Source organism: Sturnira hondurensis, unplaced genomic scaffold (assembly GCF_014824575.4).
Source record: "Sturnira hondurensis isolate 20B ecotype Veracruz unplaced genomic scaffold, ASM1482457v3 Scaffold0022201, whole genome shotgun sequence".
Taxonomy (NCBI): domain Eukaryota; kingdom Metazoa; phylum Chordata; class Mammalia; order Chiroptera; family Phyllostomidae; genus Sturnira; species Sturnira hondurensis.
In genome coordinates, this window is record NW_028094832.1 from 4,793,566 (window position 1) to 4,816,652 (window position 23,087).

The window sequence follows — 23,087 nt, forward strand, 5'->3', positions numbered from 1 at the left end:
ACAGAAATGCACATCAAATGCACAATGAGATATCGCTTCACATCCATTAGAATGGCCACTGTCAAAAACAAAACAAAATAACCAGTGCTAGCAAGGATGTAAAGAAATTATAGCGCATGTGCACAGCAGGTTAAATTGTAAAATGGTACAACCAGTATGAAAAACAGTATGTATGTTCCTTTAAAACTTAAAAATAGAATTTTTAGTACATGATCTGGAAATCCCACTGCTGGGTACATGTCCAAAAGGACTGAGAGCAGGGTGTTGAAGAGATATTTGCACGTTTCTGTTCATTACAACATTATTCACAATAGCCAGGAGTGGGAATCAACCAATGTCCATCAACAGATGAATGGATAAACAAAGTGTGGTAAAAAAGAAAAAAAGAAGAAATGAAATGCTATGGGACAAATAAATTAATGGCTATAAAGTATTAACAAAATTGTATTTTACTGAAATACTAAAATAAATTTACTAAAAAATTACTAAAACTTTATTGCAATAGCCGCTGTGTTTAAAATCAATACAAAGTAGGCTATTAAAACTATTGGTATGCAAATGAATGAAACTATGTAGTTAATAACAGCTGTGAGTAAATGACATCAACACAAGTTAGCCCCTAAATCACAGTGTAGTTTTCCGAGATTGTTAATGATAATAAAGAAAAAAGTGCTGATCATGGTTGTGAAATTCACTGATTTCCATAAAAAGAAAAGTCCTTCATCAGGCACAATGAAGACAAATCATTTATTTCTCTGCTAGGAGCAGCTGGAGACAAGTCTGATTGACTACTGTACAGTGCGGTCTGGTGACCTCTATGGTTGGTTAAATAGCACGTTTTCCAAACATCACATCTATTTCCCAAAGAGCTTTTACCTCAGTGTTAATATCAAAGTATACTGAATTTCACATCATATAAAAAATGTGTCTACATTAGTTTTCAGACAGTTTGGAACCAATACCCACAGGGTGAAAAAATTCTGGAGTATGTGCTATGTATATTGAGATATGCCCACAAAAATGAGTCTGTTGATGACTTTTTAAAAATATATTAAGATGACACATAAATCTTTTATTATGAAATGAACACTCTAAGAATATTTTTTAATTAGGCATTTTGGTAATAAATCATTATTATATACATATACGTCTGACTTATTCAGTGTATTTTTAAAAGTAAATTAATCTACACTAGGTATTTTTGAAAAAAGAATCATTTCTCCAGTTGCTGAGGGGTACTAAAAGCTTCATAGACATTGGCCGCAAAGTCTTTCACTTGCTCCATCATCAGCAGATCCTGGGAAGAGGACAACAAAACGTTACAGCTTGCAACATATACACACAATCTGAATCCATGTCTGCCATCAAGAAACAAATTTAGCAGCCTTGACTGGTGTAGCTCAGTGGATTGAGCACGGGCCTGCACGATCGCAGTTCGAGTCCCAGTCAGGGCACATGCCTGGGTTGCAGGCCAGTTCCCAGCAGGGGACGCATGAGAGGCAACCATACGTTGATATTTCTCTCTTTCCCTTCCCCTCTAAAGATAAAAAAAAACCCTAAAAATATATAATAAAAAAAAAGAAAAAAGAAACAAATTTAGCTCTAAATTTTATGGTGTTAAAGCCAAAAAGAAAACCATTCTATGAGAGGAGCATTTTCCTATGACAGGCCCCAGGAGGTGCTTACTGTCTAGGTCCTTACAAGGGAGGCCACTTTCACAGTGAGGCCTAGAGACGCCCTCACTGCACATTACTGAAGGGGTTCGGAAATGAGGCGCATGGCAAGTGATTCTTTACTTGTAATTCAGTTTCCAAATGACTCAGAAAAACTTGTGTGGATTCAAAGTTTAATATAATCAGTCTTAACGAATTCTAAAATACTTTCCTAAGAAAGAACATAGAGTACTAGGTAGTACAACGAAAAATCTAAATAACCCACTGTCTGCACAGCTTCTAGTGAGCTGATTATTGGTGTATTATTAACAGGTACATTTATTATTAAAATGCTTCATTGCTCCAGAAAACTTTTTTGATTTTTCTCAAAACTTGAGGATTCCTATCGCTGACTTGCCTCAATGCTCAATATTCTCTCTAGCACAGCTTAGCGTGAAACACAAACACTGAGAACGCAGCTGACCACGGAGGGTGGTGCCTGGACCGACACGCACTTGGTCACGTGTGGGGCAGCCTCCTAACTTTACCGTGGACACGTTACTGCTCTCAAGGGGCATCACCACACTCAGCATGCGGTTTCAGATTTTCAGTTTCTTTGAACAAGTATCGCAGGAGAGAAATGTAATTTTATGTCAGACACACAGGACCACAACCAAAAATAGAATGTTTCTAGTGCCCCAGAGCTTTCTTCTCACCTGGACAAAATGACTAGGTGTTTCACTGCAAACCGAGTGGATCTGTCCGTTCACGATGGGGATAATCTTCGCCAGAGGCAGGCCGACACTGGAAAGGCTGAAACACCACCACAGCAGTAAGTCCTCTCTGGGATTTACAGCGCAGGTGTTTACCGTTTTCATTATGAGAGATAAGCACTACTGACAAACACTGCAGAGACGTGCTAATAAGAAAGTGAAAATCATGCAGAGCTCTACCACCTAAAAGTAACAACTACAATAGACATCAGGGTTAATTTTTCCAGTAATTTTTATACATATCTATTTTTGGTCTATTTTTTAATACACAACTATAACTGCCCAAGTATTCTGTTTTAAATTTTATTTATATAAGCATGTTTTCATCTTATTAAAAGTTCTTCCAAAACTGTTGTCTGTTTTTAATGATTATGTGTGATAATTTACATCATCAGCTATGTTTAGAAGTATTAAAATTGGCCAAAGTATTGAATTATGTAGGCCAATTATAGCTTGCAGTACTCGAATAAAATTAGAGAAGACATTAACATTTAAAATATTTTTACAGATAATTACAGAATTGTACAACTGAAACCTATGTAATTTTATTAACCAATGTCACCCCAATAAATTCAATAAAAAAAAGCAAAAACAAAAACCCATTTTCAGCTTTGTATCCTAGAGTTAAAAAAAACAACCCTGAACAATTGGAATTTGGGTAATGGAAAGGTGGTTTCACAACTAGGTACTTATCTAAATTGGGGAAGTTTTTGAAAAACGTGAATTTTAATAGGAGTCCAGAAAGAGTTCTACTCCCGGTTCAACAGAGCTCATTTTGCTGAGAAAGGGACAAGCAAGTGTACCCTCCCAGACTTTTTGTTACCCGGAAGGGAACCGGAGTGCATCAAAAGCACTCCATTACCTGAGCGGCCCTCACCCTGATGGCACGGCCAGGCCCTCTCACCTGTTCACGGAGTCTCCGCGCTGGGGGTCCCGTTCAGTGGGGCGGAAGAACTCTGCCATGTTGTCCAGCAGCCGGCTAAATCCTCGGCTTAAACAGGTGTTCAAAACCATGCTGAAGTCTGGACTGCGCAGAATAAGAGGATAAGTTATACTTTTTGGATTCCTAATGGAAAAGAAAATTAATTCAGTAACTGTGGTTCCCTTTCACAGCTACCATTTCTAGCCACAATCTAGGTTTTAGAGCCTAAGACACTATAAAAGTACATTGAGGAGTCAATTTTTAAAAAGTAGAATAAAAGGAGAGCTTATTAGTGCAGCACAATGAAAGTATTCATTCATCCATTTCTTTAGATTTTATAACATTAGTCAGCATTTTGTACAATGTATTTTAAAAATATCAATAATAGTATTACTTCTCTCGAAGAAATTTTTGAAGAAAAATCCTCTTATAGTCACCGATTATTGGCTTGCTTTACATATTCCATCATGAAATACCAATAATTTAGAAAATTTTATTATCCTGTACAGGTGAGGAACTAACTGGATGTTTGAGGGGTAAAGAAATTTATCAGATGTTAATTACATACGTAACTAGTCAACGGGGGACCCAGGGTTGAACCCAAGTCTTTTTTATCTTAAAGTTCCAGATATGCCTTATAAGTACTTCACAGAAGCTCTGTGATACAAGAGTGATGTACGCGTGCTATGAAAGTCAGAAAAGGCCCAGCTGAACAAATCAGTCCTATCTCTGATGTGCAGAAATCTCCATCCATACCAACTCGTGGGAGTGCAGGGTTAGGGCTGTAGACTTGGAAATTATGAGCAGACAGACAGCAGTTAAAGCAGTGGGAGTAATGAAGCTACATGGAGCAATTAAGGATGAAATAAGAACAGATGCCTGGGAAACTCTAATGTGTAAAAGAAAGACAGACATAGAGGAACCTACAAAAATACAACCTGAGAACTGAGAGAAAAATGAAGAGATCGGACTGCCATGGAAGCCACGTGAGAAAAGAAGTTCAAGAAAGGCTTGGTCAACAGTGTCAATGATCAGAGAAAGGTCAAGTAAGATGACGGTTACAGGTTGACTGGATTTGGCAAAAGATCACTGATGACCTTTTCTAGAGCTTCATAGAGCGATTTGATGGAAGTCTGAATAAGAAAAAAAGAAGAGACTGCTACTGTAGAAAGTTAAGGGACTGGAACTTGATGAATTCAGACAGTAGACTCAGTAGCTGAGTTAATCTAAAAAATTGCTGATTTTTCTCAAGATTGTGAAAAATATTATAAGCAGAAGATAATTTCCTCAGAAAACAGAACTAGAGAAATGGCCTTAAATTATCCTTCATTCACTAGAAGTTTTGATATTTTAATCACTTAAGACAAAGTGGGCAAGACTGGTATTACCAGCATTATCCGATTTTCAAATGATAAAACTACCTGAGAGGTTAAGAGGCTCAAGCAAGGTTGGCCTGGAGCTAATACACAGGAGAGCCGACCTTGAGTCTAGGTCTGGTGTTCGGACTATCGTCTGGTGCTTCTACTGCTAGCACCCTGGCTCTTGTGGATCATTTAAAATACTAACGCTTGAGTTAGGGAAGAGGTGACATTTTTATCACTCAGAGTTTTAGCACCATTTTAGTGCACCCTGAAAGGGTTAGGGGCAGAGGTTTCACAGTGTGTGTGAGAGTGAGTGTGAGTGTGTGTGTACAAGAAGACTGCTGCAGCAGGCTGGCTCAGGCTGCAAGGGCACCTCTTCCCAGCTCCAGCCGTGAGTGGCTTCAGGATGGTAATCAGAGCTCTGTACCCTTTCAGCAGGGTACCCTTTCAGCATTTCTTTTTTACAGAGCTGGTTTGTAAACACTGACTACTTACTAGTATACACAGGGGATACCAGAATCATCCTTGAAAGACTTTTTCAAAATATAAATACTAACTTCCAGTGCCTCAACTGGCATATGGCATCTCTAGGCTAGGGAAGTAAGTGGGCCAGGAAAAGGCACCTTGAAAAAAAATCTCAGCTTCCCTCCCTACCCTAATAAAAGAACCACCAGTTTAGTTAGAAAATCCTAACCTAAAGGCAGGGAAATTAATTCAAAATCTAATTTTAACAAAAGATTATGTTGAATACGCTGTTCAGGAAAGACTGAAAAATGGTCCAGGTACAATCGAAACAGAAACACGTTTCCCATTACATGCAGCAGACATACCTTTCCAACATGTCCCTAGTTTCGTTGAGGAGTTTAATAGTGGTGACGTCCCTAGGAGAAAGCCCACAGGCCTGCAAAATAAAGTGCCATGTTCAGGTTCCCACTGCCAGCACAGTGCTACGACGAAACTAGTCATATTAATAAACTAAAGAGTTGAAGAAATCCAGAAGCCTATGTTTTATCAACAATTAAAAAAAAGTTAAACAAAAGAAAAGAACTGTAAAGGTTCCTGTGTTGTTAAAAGATGAGACAAAGTGAAATCATACTTTGTAAGACCTTTGCTTAGCGGGCCATCTTGGAACCCATTTCTAGAATACCTTCACAAAGAAAAATAGTCTTTTACATCTGCACTACTCCGGGGCTCTGTGCACCCTTCAGTCTGAAGTTTCGAGTTTTACTTCAATTCAGGTATGACTCAGTTCATCATTCCTCTCTTCACCTGTTCCTTTGAACAGTTTTCATTTTTAGTTCCACTGCTGAATTTAACATTTGGAAACCATTTTATCATTCCAGAATGCTTTTTTAATACTCTTATTGCATCTCCTTGAGATTCTAATTTCTAAGTAAGTCTTCTCCTGTTTCTTTATTAATTCTGTCCTGTCCTGCTCCTTTAATTTAGTCTCCACCCTGCAGGGGTGCCTTAAACGGGCTGTGGGTTTGTTGGTTTACTCACGAATGCAGGGTGTCGCAGCACCCAACAGACCTATCCTTGGGGTCTTCAGGGGAGGGGAAAACTTGGAGGCAATGAAAAAATCTATCATTCTTTGTTCAAATGTACAGGTATGGCATCAGGGTCTTTCTGGTCTAAGGGTTTTCCAGTTGTCAATACTCTTTTCTCAATTGCAAAGCGTGGGTGCAATTTACTTACATGTGAAACCACCGATCATATTTTAAAATTAGGTTATTAACACCTGCAGTCTTGGGCATTTTTATTATTCTTAATCAATGAATAACTTAATCACAGCTGCCCAGGACACACAAGTATGCAGCAACACCACGGTGGGTAACTGCTAGATCAGGCCTCTGTTCCTCCACTGGATGGTAACTTCCTTCAGTCCGTTTTGGGACGGCCATCATTGATTAACTTTAGTGCACGCAAATGTGCAGGTGGTATGGGCCTGATGAAAATGTGCCTTTCTTTGCCTACAGATTCAAGTTCAGGCTCTTTATCTCGGCACGCACAGCTCTTCGTGATCTTGCCCCCGGATCAGCTCTGTCTTCTGCTACTTGACCTCACAGGAATACGTTCTTGCCATACGCACTGAATTGTCTCCTGAGTTCCTCATGTGTAATGAACACACCCTCTTCATTTTACATGCTGATCATACATCACAGTATCTGTCACATAACTCTCAATAAAAATTTGCTGAATATCTAAAATTATAAATGTTTCTAACTAGAAATATGAAATTTGCTTTCTAAATTAATAAGGTTTTATTTAAATTATTGAAATATCTATCTTTCAATCGCACACCTTGAAAGAGACTCAGAAATCTAAATTTTAAAAGACAGTAAAAATATTAAATATGTTGGGTCACTGCTTTGGTTAAATGGTTATGATTAAGTACCTGAGCTGCTAATGGAGTTTCTTCATCTGGCATCATGTAATGACATAATAAAGATTTGGATCCATCTTTACCGATCCAGCAAGAAGAGTTACGCTGCTCAGTGAGATTTCTGATTTCTTTTAGCTTTTGCTCCAAGTCCAAAAGGGACAAAGAATGTTTAAGAGAAACACTGGAAACAGAGAAAAGGAAATCGGGCATTAACTGAAATGATATGATACCTCCTACACCCACTCTTTTCCTAGCATGTTAGTATCTGAGATCCCGTTTCACGCAGTCGAACCTGAAATTGCCAACTGTGAGATCACTAGAGTAGATAAGCCATCAGCCATCAGTGAAGGGGCATTACTACAGAGCCCAGAAAAATGTTGCTGCATACTTCACAAGAAAATTCCCACTGTAATTATAGATATCACCAGTACAAGTAAGAGATAAAAGCCTCACAGGCAGGTTTTAAAGTAGGTTTTTAATCTCATGACCCAGATTTTTCTGGTTGGTTTGGAAATCAATCAATAAATAATGAAACACTAAGACTTTCCCCTTAGTATCAAAAGGTTGACACTGATGAAGAAAATGGAATTTTCTTACAATGCAATGCCCAGGGCTGTGTCTCTCACCAGGTCACAAAGAGTCTCAGAGACCACCATTTGTGAAGTCACTAAAAAAACTCTACTTTTTCTTCTATTCACTAGAATCAGGAAGTCAGAAAAGCCAAAACAAAATGTCTTACTTTCCTAAAATCTCCTGCACAGCCTGTTTAATGACAGTGATGAGTTCTGTCAGGCCTATTGAAAGAAAAACAAACACGAAAACCTTGTTTATTTTCCAAACGCCTCAACGATACCAATAAATGAATTACAGATAGTTTACAGGTCGTAGATAAAAATCTTACCATCTCCAAGGAGGTGCTGAATACTTGATAAATATTGCTGTTGGACATCTGGGGGCGCGAGGACTGTCTGTACAAAACAGAGTCAGGTTAAATCACCCAGCGTTATTAGTAACTTAATATTTTCAGTGTATCTGAGCTGAGATTTTCAGGACCTGGACTAACAAGCAAAATAATATTCTTTAACATAACGAACAGTCTAGTCTCAAAATGTAAAAATAATAATGCTAAAAGTTTACAGTCACATGAATTATAAAGATATTTAATTTACAGAAATTACCAGAACAAGCAATAATCAGTTAAAGTCTGAACCTCCTGACAAAAGGGCAGCATCTGCTCCAGTCCATCACACTTACGGTGCCGTTTCTGCCAACTGCCGCGTTATCCAGGTAGATGTACCCACCAATGATGTTTAACTGGACTCGCAAGAGGACCACCAGCATACAAGTACTATACACAGCCACAATACTCCTTGTGAAACCTTCAGAGAGAAAAGAGAATCACTCGGTACTATTATTGAAACGAACAGATGCGTAAAATCACAAATCATCCCTATGGTTATTTTTTTATAGGATGACTTAAAAACACATTTGTAACCGTTTCAAGTACAAAAATATGCCCACTCAAGATATTTCAAAGTCTATTTCCTTACATCTTTTTAATGTAGATTAGGTAGATCTCTTAATTAAAATGGTAACTAATATATTGAGTGAAGGAATATATATTATAAGCTTTAAAAAATTAAATAAGGCCCTGGCCCGTGTGGCTTATTTGGTTGGAGCACTGTCCTATAAACTGAAAGGTCTTGGGTTCAATTTCTGGTTGGGGCACAGGCCTAGGTTGCAGGTTTGGCCCTAGGTCCAGGCGCATTTTGTAAAGCAACCAGTTTCCCTCTCATACCCATGTTCCTCTCCCTCCCTTCCTTGTTTGAAAATTTATTTTTTTTAATTCTTGTTTATTCTATTACAGCTGTCACAATTTTTCTCCCTTCGCCCTCCTCTGCCCAGCCCACCCCCCGCTCCCACAGTCAATGCCCACACTGCTGTCCATGTCCATGGGTCATTCATGCACGTTAACTAGTCCCTTCCCTTTCTTTCCACCCCCCCCCCAATCCCCTTCCCCTCTGGCAGCTGTCAGTCTGTTCCATGTTTTCACGTCTCTCATTCTGTTTTGTTTGTTAGACTATTTTATTCATTAGATTCCTCTTATAAGTGAGATCATATGGTTTTTGTCTTTCACCAACTGGCTTATCTCACTTAACATAATAGTCTCTAGTTTCATCCTTGCTGTTGCAAAAAGTAGAAATTCTTTCTGCCATAGAGTATTCCACTGTGTAATGTACCATAGGTTTTTAATCCATTCATCATATACTGATGGGCACTTAGGCTGTTTCCAACACTTGGCTATTGCAACAGCACTGCTATAAACATTGGGGTGCATAAGTTCTCTTGAATAGGTATTTTGGGATTTTTAGGGTATATTCCCAGCAATGTAATCACTGGGTCAAAAGGCAGTTCCATTTTTAGTTTTTTGAGGAAATTCCATATTGTTTTCCACAGTGGCTGCACCAGTCTGCATTCCTGCCAATGGTGCACTAGGGTTCCCTTTTCTCCACATCCTCATTAGCACCTGTTTGTTGATTTAGTAATGATGGCTATTCTTACAGATGTGAGGTGATACCTCATTGTGGTCTTAATTTGCATCTCTCTGATGGCTGGTAAAGTTGAATATCTTTTAATGTCTATGAGCCATCTGTATGTCCCCCTTGGGGAAGTGTCTTGAGGTCTTTTGCACATTTTTTAATTGGATTGTTTGTCTTCTTGGTGTTAAGTCATGTGAGTTCTTTATACATTTTGGAGATTATACCCTTGTCCAATGTATCATTGGGAAATAAGTTTTTGATGATGGTTTCTTTAGCTGTGCAGAAGCTTTTTAACTTGATATAGTCCCATTTGGATTTTCCCCCCTTTATTTCCCTTTCCCTAAGAGATATATTGGCAAAAATATTGCTGTGTGGGATACCTGAAATTTTACTGCCTATGTTTTCCTCTAGGACTTTTGTGGTATCACAATCTTAAGTTTATCCAGTTTGAGTCTGTTTGATGTATGGTGTAAGTTGATAGTCTAGTTTCCCTTTTTTTGCATGTAGCTGTCCATTTCTCCCAACACCATTTGTTGATGAGACCATTTTTACTCCATCTTATGCCCCTGCCCCCTCTGTCAAATATTAATTGATTGTAGAGACCTGGGTTTATCTCCAGGCTTATTTCTGGGCTCTCTATTTTGTTCTATTGACATAGATGTCTGTTCTTATGTCAGTACCACACTATTCTGATTACAGTGGCTTTGTAGTATAGTTTGATATCAGGCATTGTGATCCCTCCAACTTTGTTCTTCTTTCTCAAGGTTGCTGAGGCTATTTGGATTCTTTTTTGGTTTCCATGTTTAAAAACACATATTTAAAAAATATATGTTCTAGATCTGTGAAATATTCCATTGGTATTTTAATGGAAATTGCTCTAAAAGTCAGTAAGCGTGTCCTTGGGCGAGGCTTAAAACTAAATACATAAATAAATGAATAAAACCTTAGAAAGGAGTGGCAAGCACTAAGAGTTGTAGCCTCAGAACTCTGATTTGTCCAGGGAGCTAGTTCAGAGTAAAAGAGGGCGAAGCGTGAAGGATTCAGCCTCCAGAGGCAGGTGAAGGAGGATGAGCCCTTTAAAGGCCTGATGAAAGGTACAGAGTCACAGAGAAGCCTGGAGATGAGGTTTTACAGGAACGTAGGGTAGTGTCTGAAACGAGGAGAGAACAAAGGTGTTGACTGTTGCCCTGAGGTCCAGCAGGAGGAAAATGTCCAGTGGATTTAGCAACACAAAAGTTACTACTAAGGTTGCAAGATCTGCTTGGGTGGAGAGGGGAGTGGAGCCCAGGCTGTAGTGTGTCAAAGGGTGAGTGGGAGTGAGAAAGGAATGAAGAAACCTTGGTTATTATGTAAGTGTGTGAGAATGCATAAAGCCGAAGGGAAATACAGGGTACTACACAAAGGTTTAATTTATTTTCAAACTGGAAGGTTTAACCATGATTCAGTGGGCAAAGACTAGTTGCATGGATGGGAAAATGTAGGAATAACTGTCCGTATGAAGCTCTAAGACATGGTGTGTGTATATTAATACAAATCTACATGCATGCCCCAGGGCAGCTCTTTGCTTCAAACTTTTATGACTGATGAAAGTGTGTACTCAATATCAAAGCCAAGTTTGTATCTGAGTTGGAGGAAGAACTTCTTTAAAGTGTAATGCCACAGATATCAGCACCGGCGCAGGCATACGCAGGACAGGAGTCCACGTTATCCTAACAATAACAACAACCCCCCAATGTCACTGACACTCACCAAGCACCTGCTATGACCAGAAGTGATCTGCTTAATTCATGAGAATCATTTAACCCTGAGAGCTCTAAGGGGAACGAGCCACCCACACAACAGAGCACACGGACGACCCTGCAGAGATTCTGCCAGGACGTGCGGTCCCAGAGTGTGGGCACTTACTTATTATCTTCAGATCCTCCCATATTTCCAGCTTGTTTGAAGGCCTAAATAAAAAACATACAAAAATAATAATTAGATAATTTAACAAAAAGTTTGAACTTTATAGCTGTATATTTAATTACAGTTTATAACAGGGTAACTGTAGAAAACAAAGCCCACAAAATATAGTAAAAAGAAAACCCTATCCAATGACAACAACTATTTTCCCTAGTCCATTGGTATATATCTTCCAGTCTTTTACCTTTCTGAGAATATCCCTATACACCTTATAAAATTATATAGGAAAGACAGAAAAAACGTTTATTTCTTTCCCTCATTTAGCATTTTACACATAATGAAGTAGGTCTTTTAATCATTCATAGCTAAATAATGAAGTTTTTTTGTTTAAAGTATCATTACAAACACATGGATTTAAATATATATTAATATTTGATATGTTTTAACTCATTGCAGTCATTCTTATTGATGTTCAAATCGTCCATCTTTGACCAAGGTGGGGACTATTCAGGTTCGTTCCTGAATCCTTCTGACATGAGCTCACTTGTATCTGCTCATTGACTGATAACTTCCCTGCTTATTGACATGAAAAGTTCTTGTGTTTAACTTGTTCATTTCTTGCTGCAGACCTGAAATCAGCCATTTCTCCAAGATTCTTACTTCTTGGTAGCAGGAAATCGTAGTCTGAGATGGCCACCTTTCATTAAAGATTAAAGATTCCATTGCCACTGGGTAGCAATTTTAAGCGTTTTCAGTATTTACCATATTTTTTTGGACTATAAGACGCACCCCCCCCCCCCATCTGGGAGGAATAATGGTTCTTAATGCTGCCATTGAGTTCTATTTACATTTACATTGGTGAAATATTATGTTATTTATGTTATTAAATATTTTACCACATTTTTTGCTTCAAAAATTTTTTCCTATTTTCTTCCTCTAAAACCTGGGTGTACCTTATAGTCTGAAAAATATAGTATATATCCATATGAACATATATTCCAAGAGATAAAATGTATCATGAGTTTATTCTAATTTTACTTTTTAAAAATTTTTATTTAATGGTTTTAGAAAGAGAGAGGAAGGGAGGGGAGAGAGAGAGAGAGAGAGAGACACTGATTTGTTGTTCCAGTTGTTTATTGGGACAACACTCTAACCAACTAGCTACCTAGCCACGGCCACTTCTGATTCTTTAATGTAACTAAAATATCTGCAAAAGAATTAATCTAATCCTTTCAAAGTGTTCGACCTCTCTTGTGATAGAAGACAAATTTAAGATTTTTTGTCACTGCTCCTGGTTAGGTAGCTGGGTTGGTTAGAGCGTCATCTTGATATGCCAAGGAGGTGGGTTCTATCCCAGTCAGGGCATACACAAGAAGCAACCAATGAATGCATAAGTAAGTGGAACAACAAAGAACAAATTAATATTTTCTCTCTCCTCCTTCCTCTTTCTCTAAATTCAATACCTTTCAAAAAGATTTTATTTTATTTATTTTTAGAGAGAGGGAAAGGGAGGGAGAAGAGAGGGAAACATCCATGTGTGGTTGCCTCTTGTGCGCCCCCTACTTGGGACCTGGCCCACAACCCAGGCATGTGCCCTGACTGGGAATTGATTCGGTGACCCTTTGGTTAGCAGGCCAGTGCTCAATCCACTGAGCCACACAAGACAGGGCTAAAATCAATAAATTAAAAAAAAAGATACTTTGTTGCACACTGAAACATTGTCATTATCAATGTTCAATAAGAATGCTAAGTCCCTGAAACAGTGGTGACTATTTATTTGTTATTATAAAACTGACAAAATAAGACTATCAAATCTTTTATTTATTTCTGACTAGTTATTACCATAATGAGTTTAAAGAGAAAATTAACTTGTTTGACAGGCTTACACGAGACTTAGCTGACTGAAAACTGACAGAAAAGCACGTATCAGACTGGAGGCCTCATTCGGTCGCACTCTGCAGGGGCTCAGGCCCCTCTCTGTGCAGGTACCTTTCAAGGGGCTATCCTTTTACTCCAGTCTGCAAACAGCAATTTCAAATCAAAAGGAAAACGAACCTTGAGATATAAAGAGGAAACAGTGAATGACAACGCTTGCTCATCTTAAACTCTTAGACCTTAAGAAACTCTCCTGCCTGCGTATGGAGTGAGAAGAGAGGAATGACATCCTTTCTTCACAGCTGGCCAGGACCAGCCTTCAAAATGAATCCGTCTTCTCCAGCTTGGCACATTTTCACCTCACATGTGGCTTTTCCTTTCTTTTTTAAACCACAGATCAAACATAATGTGTCTTGAATTATAATTTATTTCATTTACTTCCTCCCATGATGGCAACATCTTGAAGGGAAAGAGACCTTGCCTTGTCTGAACTGTCACAAGGAACAGAGTCACTGAGGGGAAGAGCGCCGCTCTGCTTACTGTGTCTCTTTTCATGTTGCTTTTAGCAAGGTGCTGCTTACGTTTTTACTTTTATTGTCTTCCAGTAAGACCAAGACTTAAGACAATTAAAATGTATTTTATTCTCTATTTACATATACAGACGTGATAATTAGCATTTATTTGAGAGTAATCTGCTTATATGTTTCTTCTTCATACAATTCCATAAACGAACTTATACATGGAACCTTACATCTGCATGTAATGGTGAAGTCATGTCAGCCCCTAAGAGTGATGAAATTTAGCAGCAAAATCCCTTACCACTGGCATCACACTTTAATCAGATACAATCTCAAGTACACAGATCCACTGTTACTTTGGGAGACACTCTCTGCATATAGAAAATGTTTCAAGAAATTTTCTAGCTTTCTACTGAAGCAGTAAATTCCCATGTGCACAATGAATGATAATATCTGCCCCACGAGGACACTGAAAATTCAAGGGGAGCCAGTGTGAACATTACTTCACGTGAGAAGGAGGTGGGAGCGTGCACGTGAGGCATCTCGCACTAGGCCCGGAAACAGCACTTCCTTCCCCTGGGTGCTGGGGGAGGGTTACAAGGAAAGTAAACATTTCGGTAAGGTCACAATAGTGAAAATTTACTAATGGAAACCATTTCCCTTCACCTTGTTCATTAAAATGAGAAGCCATTTCTTTCTGGAACCCTTTTCTAACTTACACGACAGCACACTAACTCACAATACTGCAACACATACTGTGCACCGTAAACAGGGGCCTGTGTGGGAAAGTGCTGCGTGCCCAGGGAGCTGTCACAGGAAGGCCCATTATCACTACTGTGTGCTCACATTCCATCTGTACTTCTTTTTTTTAAAAAAAAGATTTTATTTATTTATCTTTAGAGGGGAAGGGAAGGACAGAAGGAGAGAAGTATCAATGTATGGTTACCTCTTGTGCCAGGAACCGGCCTGCAACCCAGGCATGTGCCCTGACTGGGAATCAAACCTTGATCATGTGGTTCGCAGGCCCGCGCTCTATCCACTGAGCTACACCAGCCAGGGCCCCATTTGTACTTCTTTTTGTTAGTTCAAATGCCTTATTTATCTACAATGTGTGTTCACATGCTTTACCTGTGACATTGCAAACTCTTTAGGAAGCCCAATGTTCAATGTAGCTTAGCTTCACAATATCTGGTTAGGGAACACATTTCCTAAGCACTCAATAATTACATTTCTGAATAACATCAAAGTGATATAAGGTCTGTTTATACAAAAACCAGAATGCTATAGATATTTGTTCACCTAAATGTTTTGTGCATCAAGGTAGAGGGTAAACAAATGGACAAAATACGAGCTCAACGTTATAGTTGGTAAATATTTTTTCTAAATAAGCCTATATACTATAAGCTAATCAGAAAAAGTAAGGAAACGAAGATGTCTGAGACATGTTCCAGTTGACTGTATAAACTGTGAGTGCACAGTATATGTGAAAAGGTGTGGCCTCTAGCGTTTACCTGTGTTTCAGCAGAGCCGTGAGGCTCTCGGAATTGAGCTGCTGCATTAAGGCCTCCTTCAGCGTCGGCAGCATGGACAGCACTGTGACACAGACAGAAAGGAAACGGGTCACGGGGGTACGGTTCCCTTGATGGGCGGCGCACGTGACAGGACCAGCATCCAGCTAGGGTTGGCAGGGCAGGGCCCGGCAGGAGTTCGGATTAGTGGTAGTAATAGGTTATATACCAGTAAGTCATTTATCTGCTATGCTAAGTGAACAAAAGTTTACACGCGCTTTGACCACGGCAACGTAAACAAGCACACACAGAACAAGTGCGAGAACTGTTCCCAGGCACTAATGGCGGTGGTCTCTGGGCTATGGAGTACGTGTCATTCTCCTCTTGTCTCCTCTTTTCTGTGCTCTCCAAATTCTCTTTCCCACAAATGTTTACTTCTGATACAAGATGATTAATCACCTAAGTCCAGCAGGTGTGTCCAACCTTATGGTGTCTCCCGGCCACACTGCAAGAAGAAGAGTTGTCTTGGGCCACACATTAAATACCCAAACACTAGTGAAGACTGATGAGAAAAAAAAAAGGTTTTAAGTAAATTTATGACCTTGTGTTAGGCTGCATTCATAGCCATCCTGGGCTGTGAGTTGGACACCCCTGGAGGCATTTAGACCATTAACTAAAAGTCTAGTTGGTATTTATATTTGGCCAAACATGATGTTACTTTACCAAGAAAAAACAAGGTCAGAGTCCTAGATTCAGCAAACAGAGTCAGTAGGAAACTGATTCAAAGATTATATGGTGTAACAACATGATGTGAGAAGAGTCTCTTCAGTAATTCTCCTGAGAGGTAAGTTTTTTACTTTCCATTTCCGCCTACTAAACCAAAGACGAGTCTATTCTTCAGTTCTAGCCACCTGTATGAACACTGAACAAACATGTTTCTGTATCTACTTGAACACAGTATTCACATCTTCTTTCAGCCATCTGGTCTCCATGACAAACGGTCCAGTTCGACCACAAATTACAAGATGGCCCCTCACCAGCCACGAATGTGTGCGACCCTGAGCAGCGCCCTCGGCCTCAGCACACTTCCTCTGTAAACTGAGGACAGCGCCAATCTACTCACGGGGTGGTGTGAGGATGGAGCCATACATGCATTCAGAACAGTGCTTCTTGCCTGTGGAAATGCTCAGTAAGTGTTAGTGCTTCTTGTTATCCTTACTTAGCGTTTCTGACACGTTCCAGTTTGTATCTTCTTACACGTGAGAGGCAGAAATGGACCTGGACCATGACTAGTGCAAAGCATGCTGAACCGGACTTTACTACTGAAGCCCAAGATTAAATTCGTATTTCCAGAAGTCACAGCATGCTATTTATTCATAACAAGCTTATGCTCGACCAGAATTCCCAGTCCTTACTCATACATCCTGCTTCCAAGCGAGCATGGGTAATTCTGTATCTGCACAACTGACTCAGTACAGACAATTCACGTATCCTAATCTAGCACTCGCATAAGACAAAACTATCTTGCATCCTAAAACTTCACTTATGGTGTCAGCTATGCATCCATGCACGGTGTCATGTGAGTCTGATAAGCATTCCTTCTAAATCTTTAGTGAAATCATGAAGAAGATAAAGCCTAAGGTCAGGGCACAGAAACATTTTATTAGATGCCATTTTTCAAGTTGGGGATAATTTCTTGGGCAGAAAACTAGCTGTATTTACATAAAAGAACTAAATATTTTTAGAATATCCACTACACCTTATTTAAAATGACAGGTATTTAATCACATGACTTGTAACCCCATTATCAATGCACACCAGAAAGCTAATTTGGAAAATCTCTCCGTGAACCCGTATTTGGGCTCCTAGTGATTACCATTTTTTATCTTTGATTGCCTGTAGTCAGCTATTCATTCATCAAGGGCTGTGATGGTCATGGAAATGCACCACCATGTCCACTGCTGGGAGGAGCAGTCAGCTGCCACCCTCAGCTGCCGCCCCTCTGGGTCCACTGCCGTGTGCTCACTGCTCCAAGCCAATGTATGTTCAGGGGGGAAGTGAAGCGAACCCAGTTCTGCGGGCTCCTCTCCCAGGGAACTCACTGGCCTGCCTAACTCTCTTAGAACTGTGCTGCAGATGGAGACGCTTCTTACCGAATCTTTTCCTTCTCCCTTTCCCCACATTGTCCTCCAAAGGACTGCCCTACCTACCTCTGCCCCCGGCCTTCAGTCTTCACAGGCGCTTCCCCCAATTAACCTCTCCCACATCCACTCTCATCTTAGCATCTGCTGCCCAGAGGACCCAAACTGACACAGGGGTCCATGTGAAACTGAGATGTATTTTGAGACTCCAGGATTGCCTTTTTTATTTTCTGAAAACGTGAGTAAAAAGCAAAAACTGGACTTGTTCTTAGTCCCTAAAACTCCATTAAAATGTCCTTGGTCACACCGCTACATTGAATGCTGAATATCAACTTAAAGGATTATGCCATAAAATGTTATTTACTGAGTATTACATGCCAAGCACTTCATCTGTATTACCTCATCACATTCTCACAAAACATTTATGAAGTGGGTTTTATGGTGACCATTCTGTGCAGGCGAGAACTGAGACTTAGCTTTCCCCAGAGACACCAGAGAGGACAAGGCTGAAGCGGGGGCCGAAACAGATCCGCCTCTCCCGAGTCATGCCCTTGCCCATTGTGCCTTAACCAGTATTTATAACTAGTACTGGCTTTACAGAATGAAGTATTATTATTTTAAATATAAAAATCAGACGCCAGCTATAACTTTGGATTGTCTCTGAACCTCCTTAATTTCAGCCTCTTTATCTATTAAATGAAACTAACATCCTTTCACCACGGAAAAAAATTCTACTTTTAAAATTAAACAAAGAGAACTTAGCTGCATAAATTCATTCTAAATTGTTTTTGAAAATAATGTTACAGAAAGCTTTAATTTTAATAATAATAATAATAATACCCAAACCAAAATAGGTTTGACATAGATTTGAGAACTAATTCTTTAAGGAGTTAGACCAATTATAATATAGCTTCTTTCTTTGAATGATTTTTTAATGGTATTCTCCTAGTAGCTTTCCGGCTCTGGAGGTTAAATTATCACCATTAGTTAACACTGCTTGAATATGTACCATGGTGCTGGACTTACAGGTCTGCAGTTACTGACCGTAAGTTTAACAAACGTACAACTCTACTATGACCTAAAGGCCCAATGGGATAGGGCCCACCTGCGGCCTCCTTTCCATCGTCCTTGCGCTGCTCGTCGGCTGCAGCCACACAGCCTTTGTGCTGTTCCTTAACTGCTCAGCTTGTTCTCACCTCAGGCACGTTGACGGTTTGCATGGTTCCTTCCGCTGGGCCATTTGGTTCCTCCTCAAATGTCACCTCCCCAAAGAGGCCCGACTTTCTGCCTGCACGATGTGAAACAGCGTCCCCTCCCTACTCCTCCTCCCAGCAGCCAGCACCGCCCGAAGTCATCTATTTGTTGTTTATCGTGTTTTCCTCACTAGCACATAAACACTGAAGGTCAGGGATTTTTTTTTCACCTGTTTCCCCAGTACTGGGCACTTTAAGTTATTTGCTGAGTAAATAAGTAAAATGAAAGAATAAGCATTTATATTGTATATTGATTTATATTGCTTTTTTAATCTTCACTGGAGGATATGTTTTTATTGATTTTAGAGAGGAATGGCGAGAAAGAGAGAGAGAAACATCGATATGAGAGAAACGATGATGGGATGCCTCCCACACGTGCCCCTACCGGGACTTGAACCCACAACTCAGGTGCGTGTCCTGACTGGAAATCAAGTCCCGCAACCTTCTGGTGTGCAGGATGATGCTCCAACCAACGGAGGCAGGGCGATTTATATTGATTTTTAAAATTTACATTAAGAGATGTATTTCAGTTAAATCATGTAATTAGTACTTGCTAGATTTTACTATTTTTTCCTTTGCCTTTTCTTCTAACGTTTGTCCTGGAGGCATGCAAATTAATACAAATCACTGAGTAACTTTATACACCATAAATATTTCTCTTTGGCTTACCTGTCATATTGCAAGTCCTCTGGTTACTTTCAAAATGATATTGTCTCCGTGCTTGGGCAATATATTCTGCAGCTTCCTTTTCTTGTATTTCTCTGATTTTCTTCTGTCCATACTTCCCCAGGATATATACTCCTAAAATGGTATATTTAAAACAAGTTAGTATATTAATCCAATAATTAGTGTACTAAAAATCTCAAACCTTACTTTTAACCTGCTTTATCTAAATACACGGCTTATATTAGCAAAAAGCTAAAAGTTATAACTTTAAAAACCCAAACTGAAGAATTATGTGAGAATTGTGACCTAAAGGGGCCTGAAGAGAAGGAAAAGGGGCCTGTTGTTTTAACAGCCAATGTAGACTGGTACTTGAGAACTAGGTCTGAAAAACACAGGGATTAAGTCTACAAAGTCTGGCAATGCCTTTAACTGTAAACAGGAGATATTCTATATGCCAGCAATAGGGGATTGCTCACATAAATTAAGGTCTATCCACACAACAGAATCTGTTGTAGCTGTTAAAACCACATGACTAAATAGTTAATGGCTCAAGGAAATATCCATGTTATATTATTATATGATGAAATAAGACCCTGGAAGTCTTGCGATACACAGAAAAACACGTGGGTTTTCATTTCTAACATATAATAAATAATTATCATTGCTGAACAGTGGGATAGGAGGTGATTTTTTCTTGTTATTTTCCTACCACTGGGTGGCTAGGCCTCTTTGAGGATGCATGTTGATGTCTAGCTTTCAAACCTGTCAATATATGTCCCTATGAAGTCCTTTCTTTTTTATAACTTTACATGGCATCTGCCAATGTGATGTGTATGACATTTTTTAGCTCTTATTATTTTGTATTTTAATTATTTGTGTATTTGTTGCTATGTCGTGCATGTTGTGTGCCCTGAATTCCTATATTGGAATCCTGATGCCCAACGTGATGGCATTAGGAGGTGGGGTCTCTGGGAGCTGCTGAGGTCATGAGGGAGGAGCCCTCACGAATGGGGTTAGTGTCCTTCTGAGATGGGTTTCACAGAGCCCCTTCTGCCATATGAGGATATAACAAGCGTGCGACTTGGAAGCAGGTCCTTGCTTAACCATGCTGGCACCCTGATCCTGGACTTCCAGTCTCCAGGACTGTGAGAAATAAATTTATGTTGTTTATAAGCTGCTCACTCTGTGGTATTTTGTTATAGCAGCCTGAATGGACTAAGACACTATTTTTCATCCCACCTGATCATAAAGTCCACAAAGGCAAAGTGGTATACGGTAGCAAGAGAACGTGCTTGGGGATCAAACATACCTGGGTCTGAATTCTAGCTTTCTCATTAGTAACTCTGAGACCCTGGGCAAGTTTCTTAATATCTTAGGGCTCTAGTTGCCACATTCTTGAATGGGGTAACGATAACTACTCTTGCTGTCGTCCCCACTGATTATGAGAGCTTAGCCTGATGCCCACTGGGCACCTCATAAATGGTAACTATTACTGTTAAAAATCTCTCTAAATCTTCTATTTCCAATCACATTACCGTCAACCCTGCAAGCACTTCATAAATATTTCTTAAATAGATTAACTGAAATGTAACATGTTACAGGACCTCTCTCTTGAAGCAGAAAAAAAATATGAGGCTCAAACAAACACCATAAAGTCATCTTCTTTTTTTTTAGATTAACTTCTGTTTTTAAATTATAGAATACTAGGATTATTTTCTTTTTCTGTCTCTCTGAACCCCCTTTTCCTTTCTCATTCTGCTTAATCTGTAACTATAAAGCTCTCAATAGCCTGTTTGAAAAAATGTATAATTGTCTCGTAAGTATAATCTTTTGCTTCTCCTATGATTACCCCCAATCCACTGTTAGATTTTTCCTATAAGTTTGAAGGTGTATGCTAGTCTTTCATAGATTGCTAAAGGGAGATTCTTTCTTTTCCTTCAGTGGTGGCAAACATATTTTATTTATACTTCTTCCATCACACATGTACCTTTAGCATCTACAAATATTGATAAAGTGGACTTACGGGTCTTAGCACCATCTAACTATACATCAGATGTCAGTAACTGTAAGTATCAGAAAGCATTTTAACTGTAAAGAATTTCTCAAAAATATTCAATGATGCTCATTATCAAGTTATGATAGACCTCAGAGACCTCTAAGACTCTCTCCTTGCCTCATCAACAAGATGCCTATTCTAAACTTTCAAGAATTGACAGATCTGCATTATTGTTAATTTCGAATTGCTTGGGGGGATAATTGAATATAATCTAATAGTGGTAAGAGAAAAGCAACCAAATTCTTTGTGAAACTTCTGTTCTTGTTTTTTGAGTTCTTCTGTAACCGAAGCATGTAGTTAGTGATAATATTTCTCAAAAAACTCCAATTCTAAAAATTTCTTAATATTCCTAAATTTTCTCCTGTATCTCACAAGGCTTTTTATTCTCCCCTGTAAACCCTTGCTACTTATGACATGACTGCCATACAAGGAAAAAGCCTCTCAAGGTTGTTATCATATTGCTGTCTGTTACTAAATCTCTTTCAGCCTGTGCAACTCAGTAACGTCAGCTGGATGGGCACTGATCCCAACCTTGAGGAAGACTGCACGTAGGGAAACCACCGTCTTATAGCATAATTTGTGGCACAGTCCACCTTCTACAACACCAGAAATGCAGCTAAAGTATTGATTTGTGGGCTTTTTAAATCTTCCAGTATATATCTTCCAGTCCTTCTGTACCTCTGTGCTGTTTTAAAAAATTCAAATTAACTTTAAGCAACACTCAACATGCAGCCTTTAGGTAACTAAAGGTAACTAATTAGGTCACTACTTTAGGTAACTAATTTCCTGGCATATAAGGAAATTTCTGCAAAGAGTGAAAAAGCCAAGCAAAAAGCCAAGCAAAAGGAGGGCCAAACAGAAACAAAGAATCTCAGGAAAATACTAGAAGAGCAGTTTAAAAAAAAAGTGTGTCCGTAAAAGAATGGTGCCTTGAAACAGAAACTTAATTGTGGTGGGTTCTCCCAAAGTCTGGGAGAATAAAGGACAGGTGACGAACAGGTTGTGGCAAAGGGCACGCATTTCACAATCGGGGAGATGTAGAGAACCTTGGAGGTTTGGGTCCCTATCCCATTGTTGAACATACGTGGTACTATGGTCGCCCGCCTCTCTATTTGAGACGACTGCCACCTCTCTTCCACCCTCTTCTCCCAAAGTCCCGTTCCAAGAACGCTGTCACCCACCTCCGAGGACCGTGCCCAGGAAGATACACTTCTTTTTGTGACGTTTGAGAAAATTCCACAAAGATCTCAGCATCTTCAGTCCCTGGGGTTGCGGGCTGCCTAAGGGTGGGGGCTTGGTGCACCAGGAAACCCTTTCTTTGTCACCTGGCCTGGACGACTCGGCAGGACCGCCGTGGTCCCACTCGGTGCAATCCAGAAATCACAAACACGACTTCCCGCTGAGACTGTCACCGGAGCGGGAAGGGGGCGTGACTACACCCGGGCAGCTGCGCTTTCTGTTGCAGCCGCCGCCCCGCCACCTACACTCATGCGTTCGCGACACCCAGGTCCGTCCAGAATTCGCTCCCGTGTGC

At 39.7% G+C, this 23,087-nt stretch overlaps 1 protein-coding gene across 1 annotated transcript; it reads right to left on the reverse strand.

Moving 5' to 3' along the window:
- Positions 1-733: 733 nt before the first annotated feature.
- Positions 734-23,077, reverse strand: PEX3 (peroxisomal biogenesis factor 3). Its single transcript, XM_037034746.1, has 12 exons — positions 22,735-23,077; positions 19,501-19,632; positions 15,441-15,522; positions 11,540-11,583; positions 8,349-8,473; positions 7,996-8,062; positions 7,834-7,888; positions 7,107-7,275; positions 5,539-5,609; positions 3,330-3,452; positions 2,369-2,465; positions 734-1,297 (listed from the first exon to the last, which is right to left on the reverse strand). The coding sequence occupies exons 1-12, from the start codon at positions 22,805-22,807 to the stop codon at positions 1,214-1,216; spliced, it is 1,122 nt and encodes a 373-aa protein (XP_036890641.1). The 5' UTR covers positions 22,808-23,077; the 3' UTR covers positions 734-1,213.
- Between the last annotated feature and the right edge of the window lie 10 nt (positions 23,078-23,087).

Coding starts and splice junctions, on each gene's coding strand:
- PEX3 (XM_037034746.1), bottom strand. CDS start 22,807: ATGCTGAGATCTTTGTGGAATTTTCTCAAACGTCACAAAAAGAAGTGT. Junction 15,523..19,500: donor GAGGACTTGCAATATGACAG/GTAAGCCAAAGA, acceptor TCTGTGTCACAG/TGCTGTCCATGCTGCCGACG. Junction 8,063..8,348: donor CAGTTGGCAGAAACGGCACC/GTAAGTGTGATG, acceptor TGTTTTGTACAG/ACAGTCCTCGCGCCCCCAGA.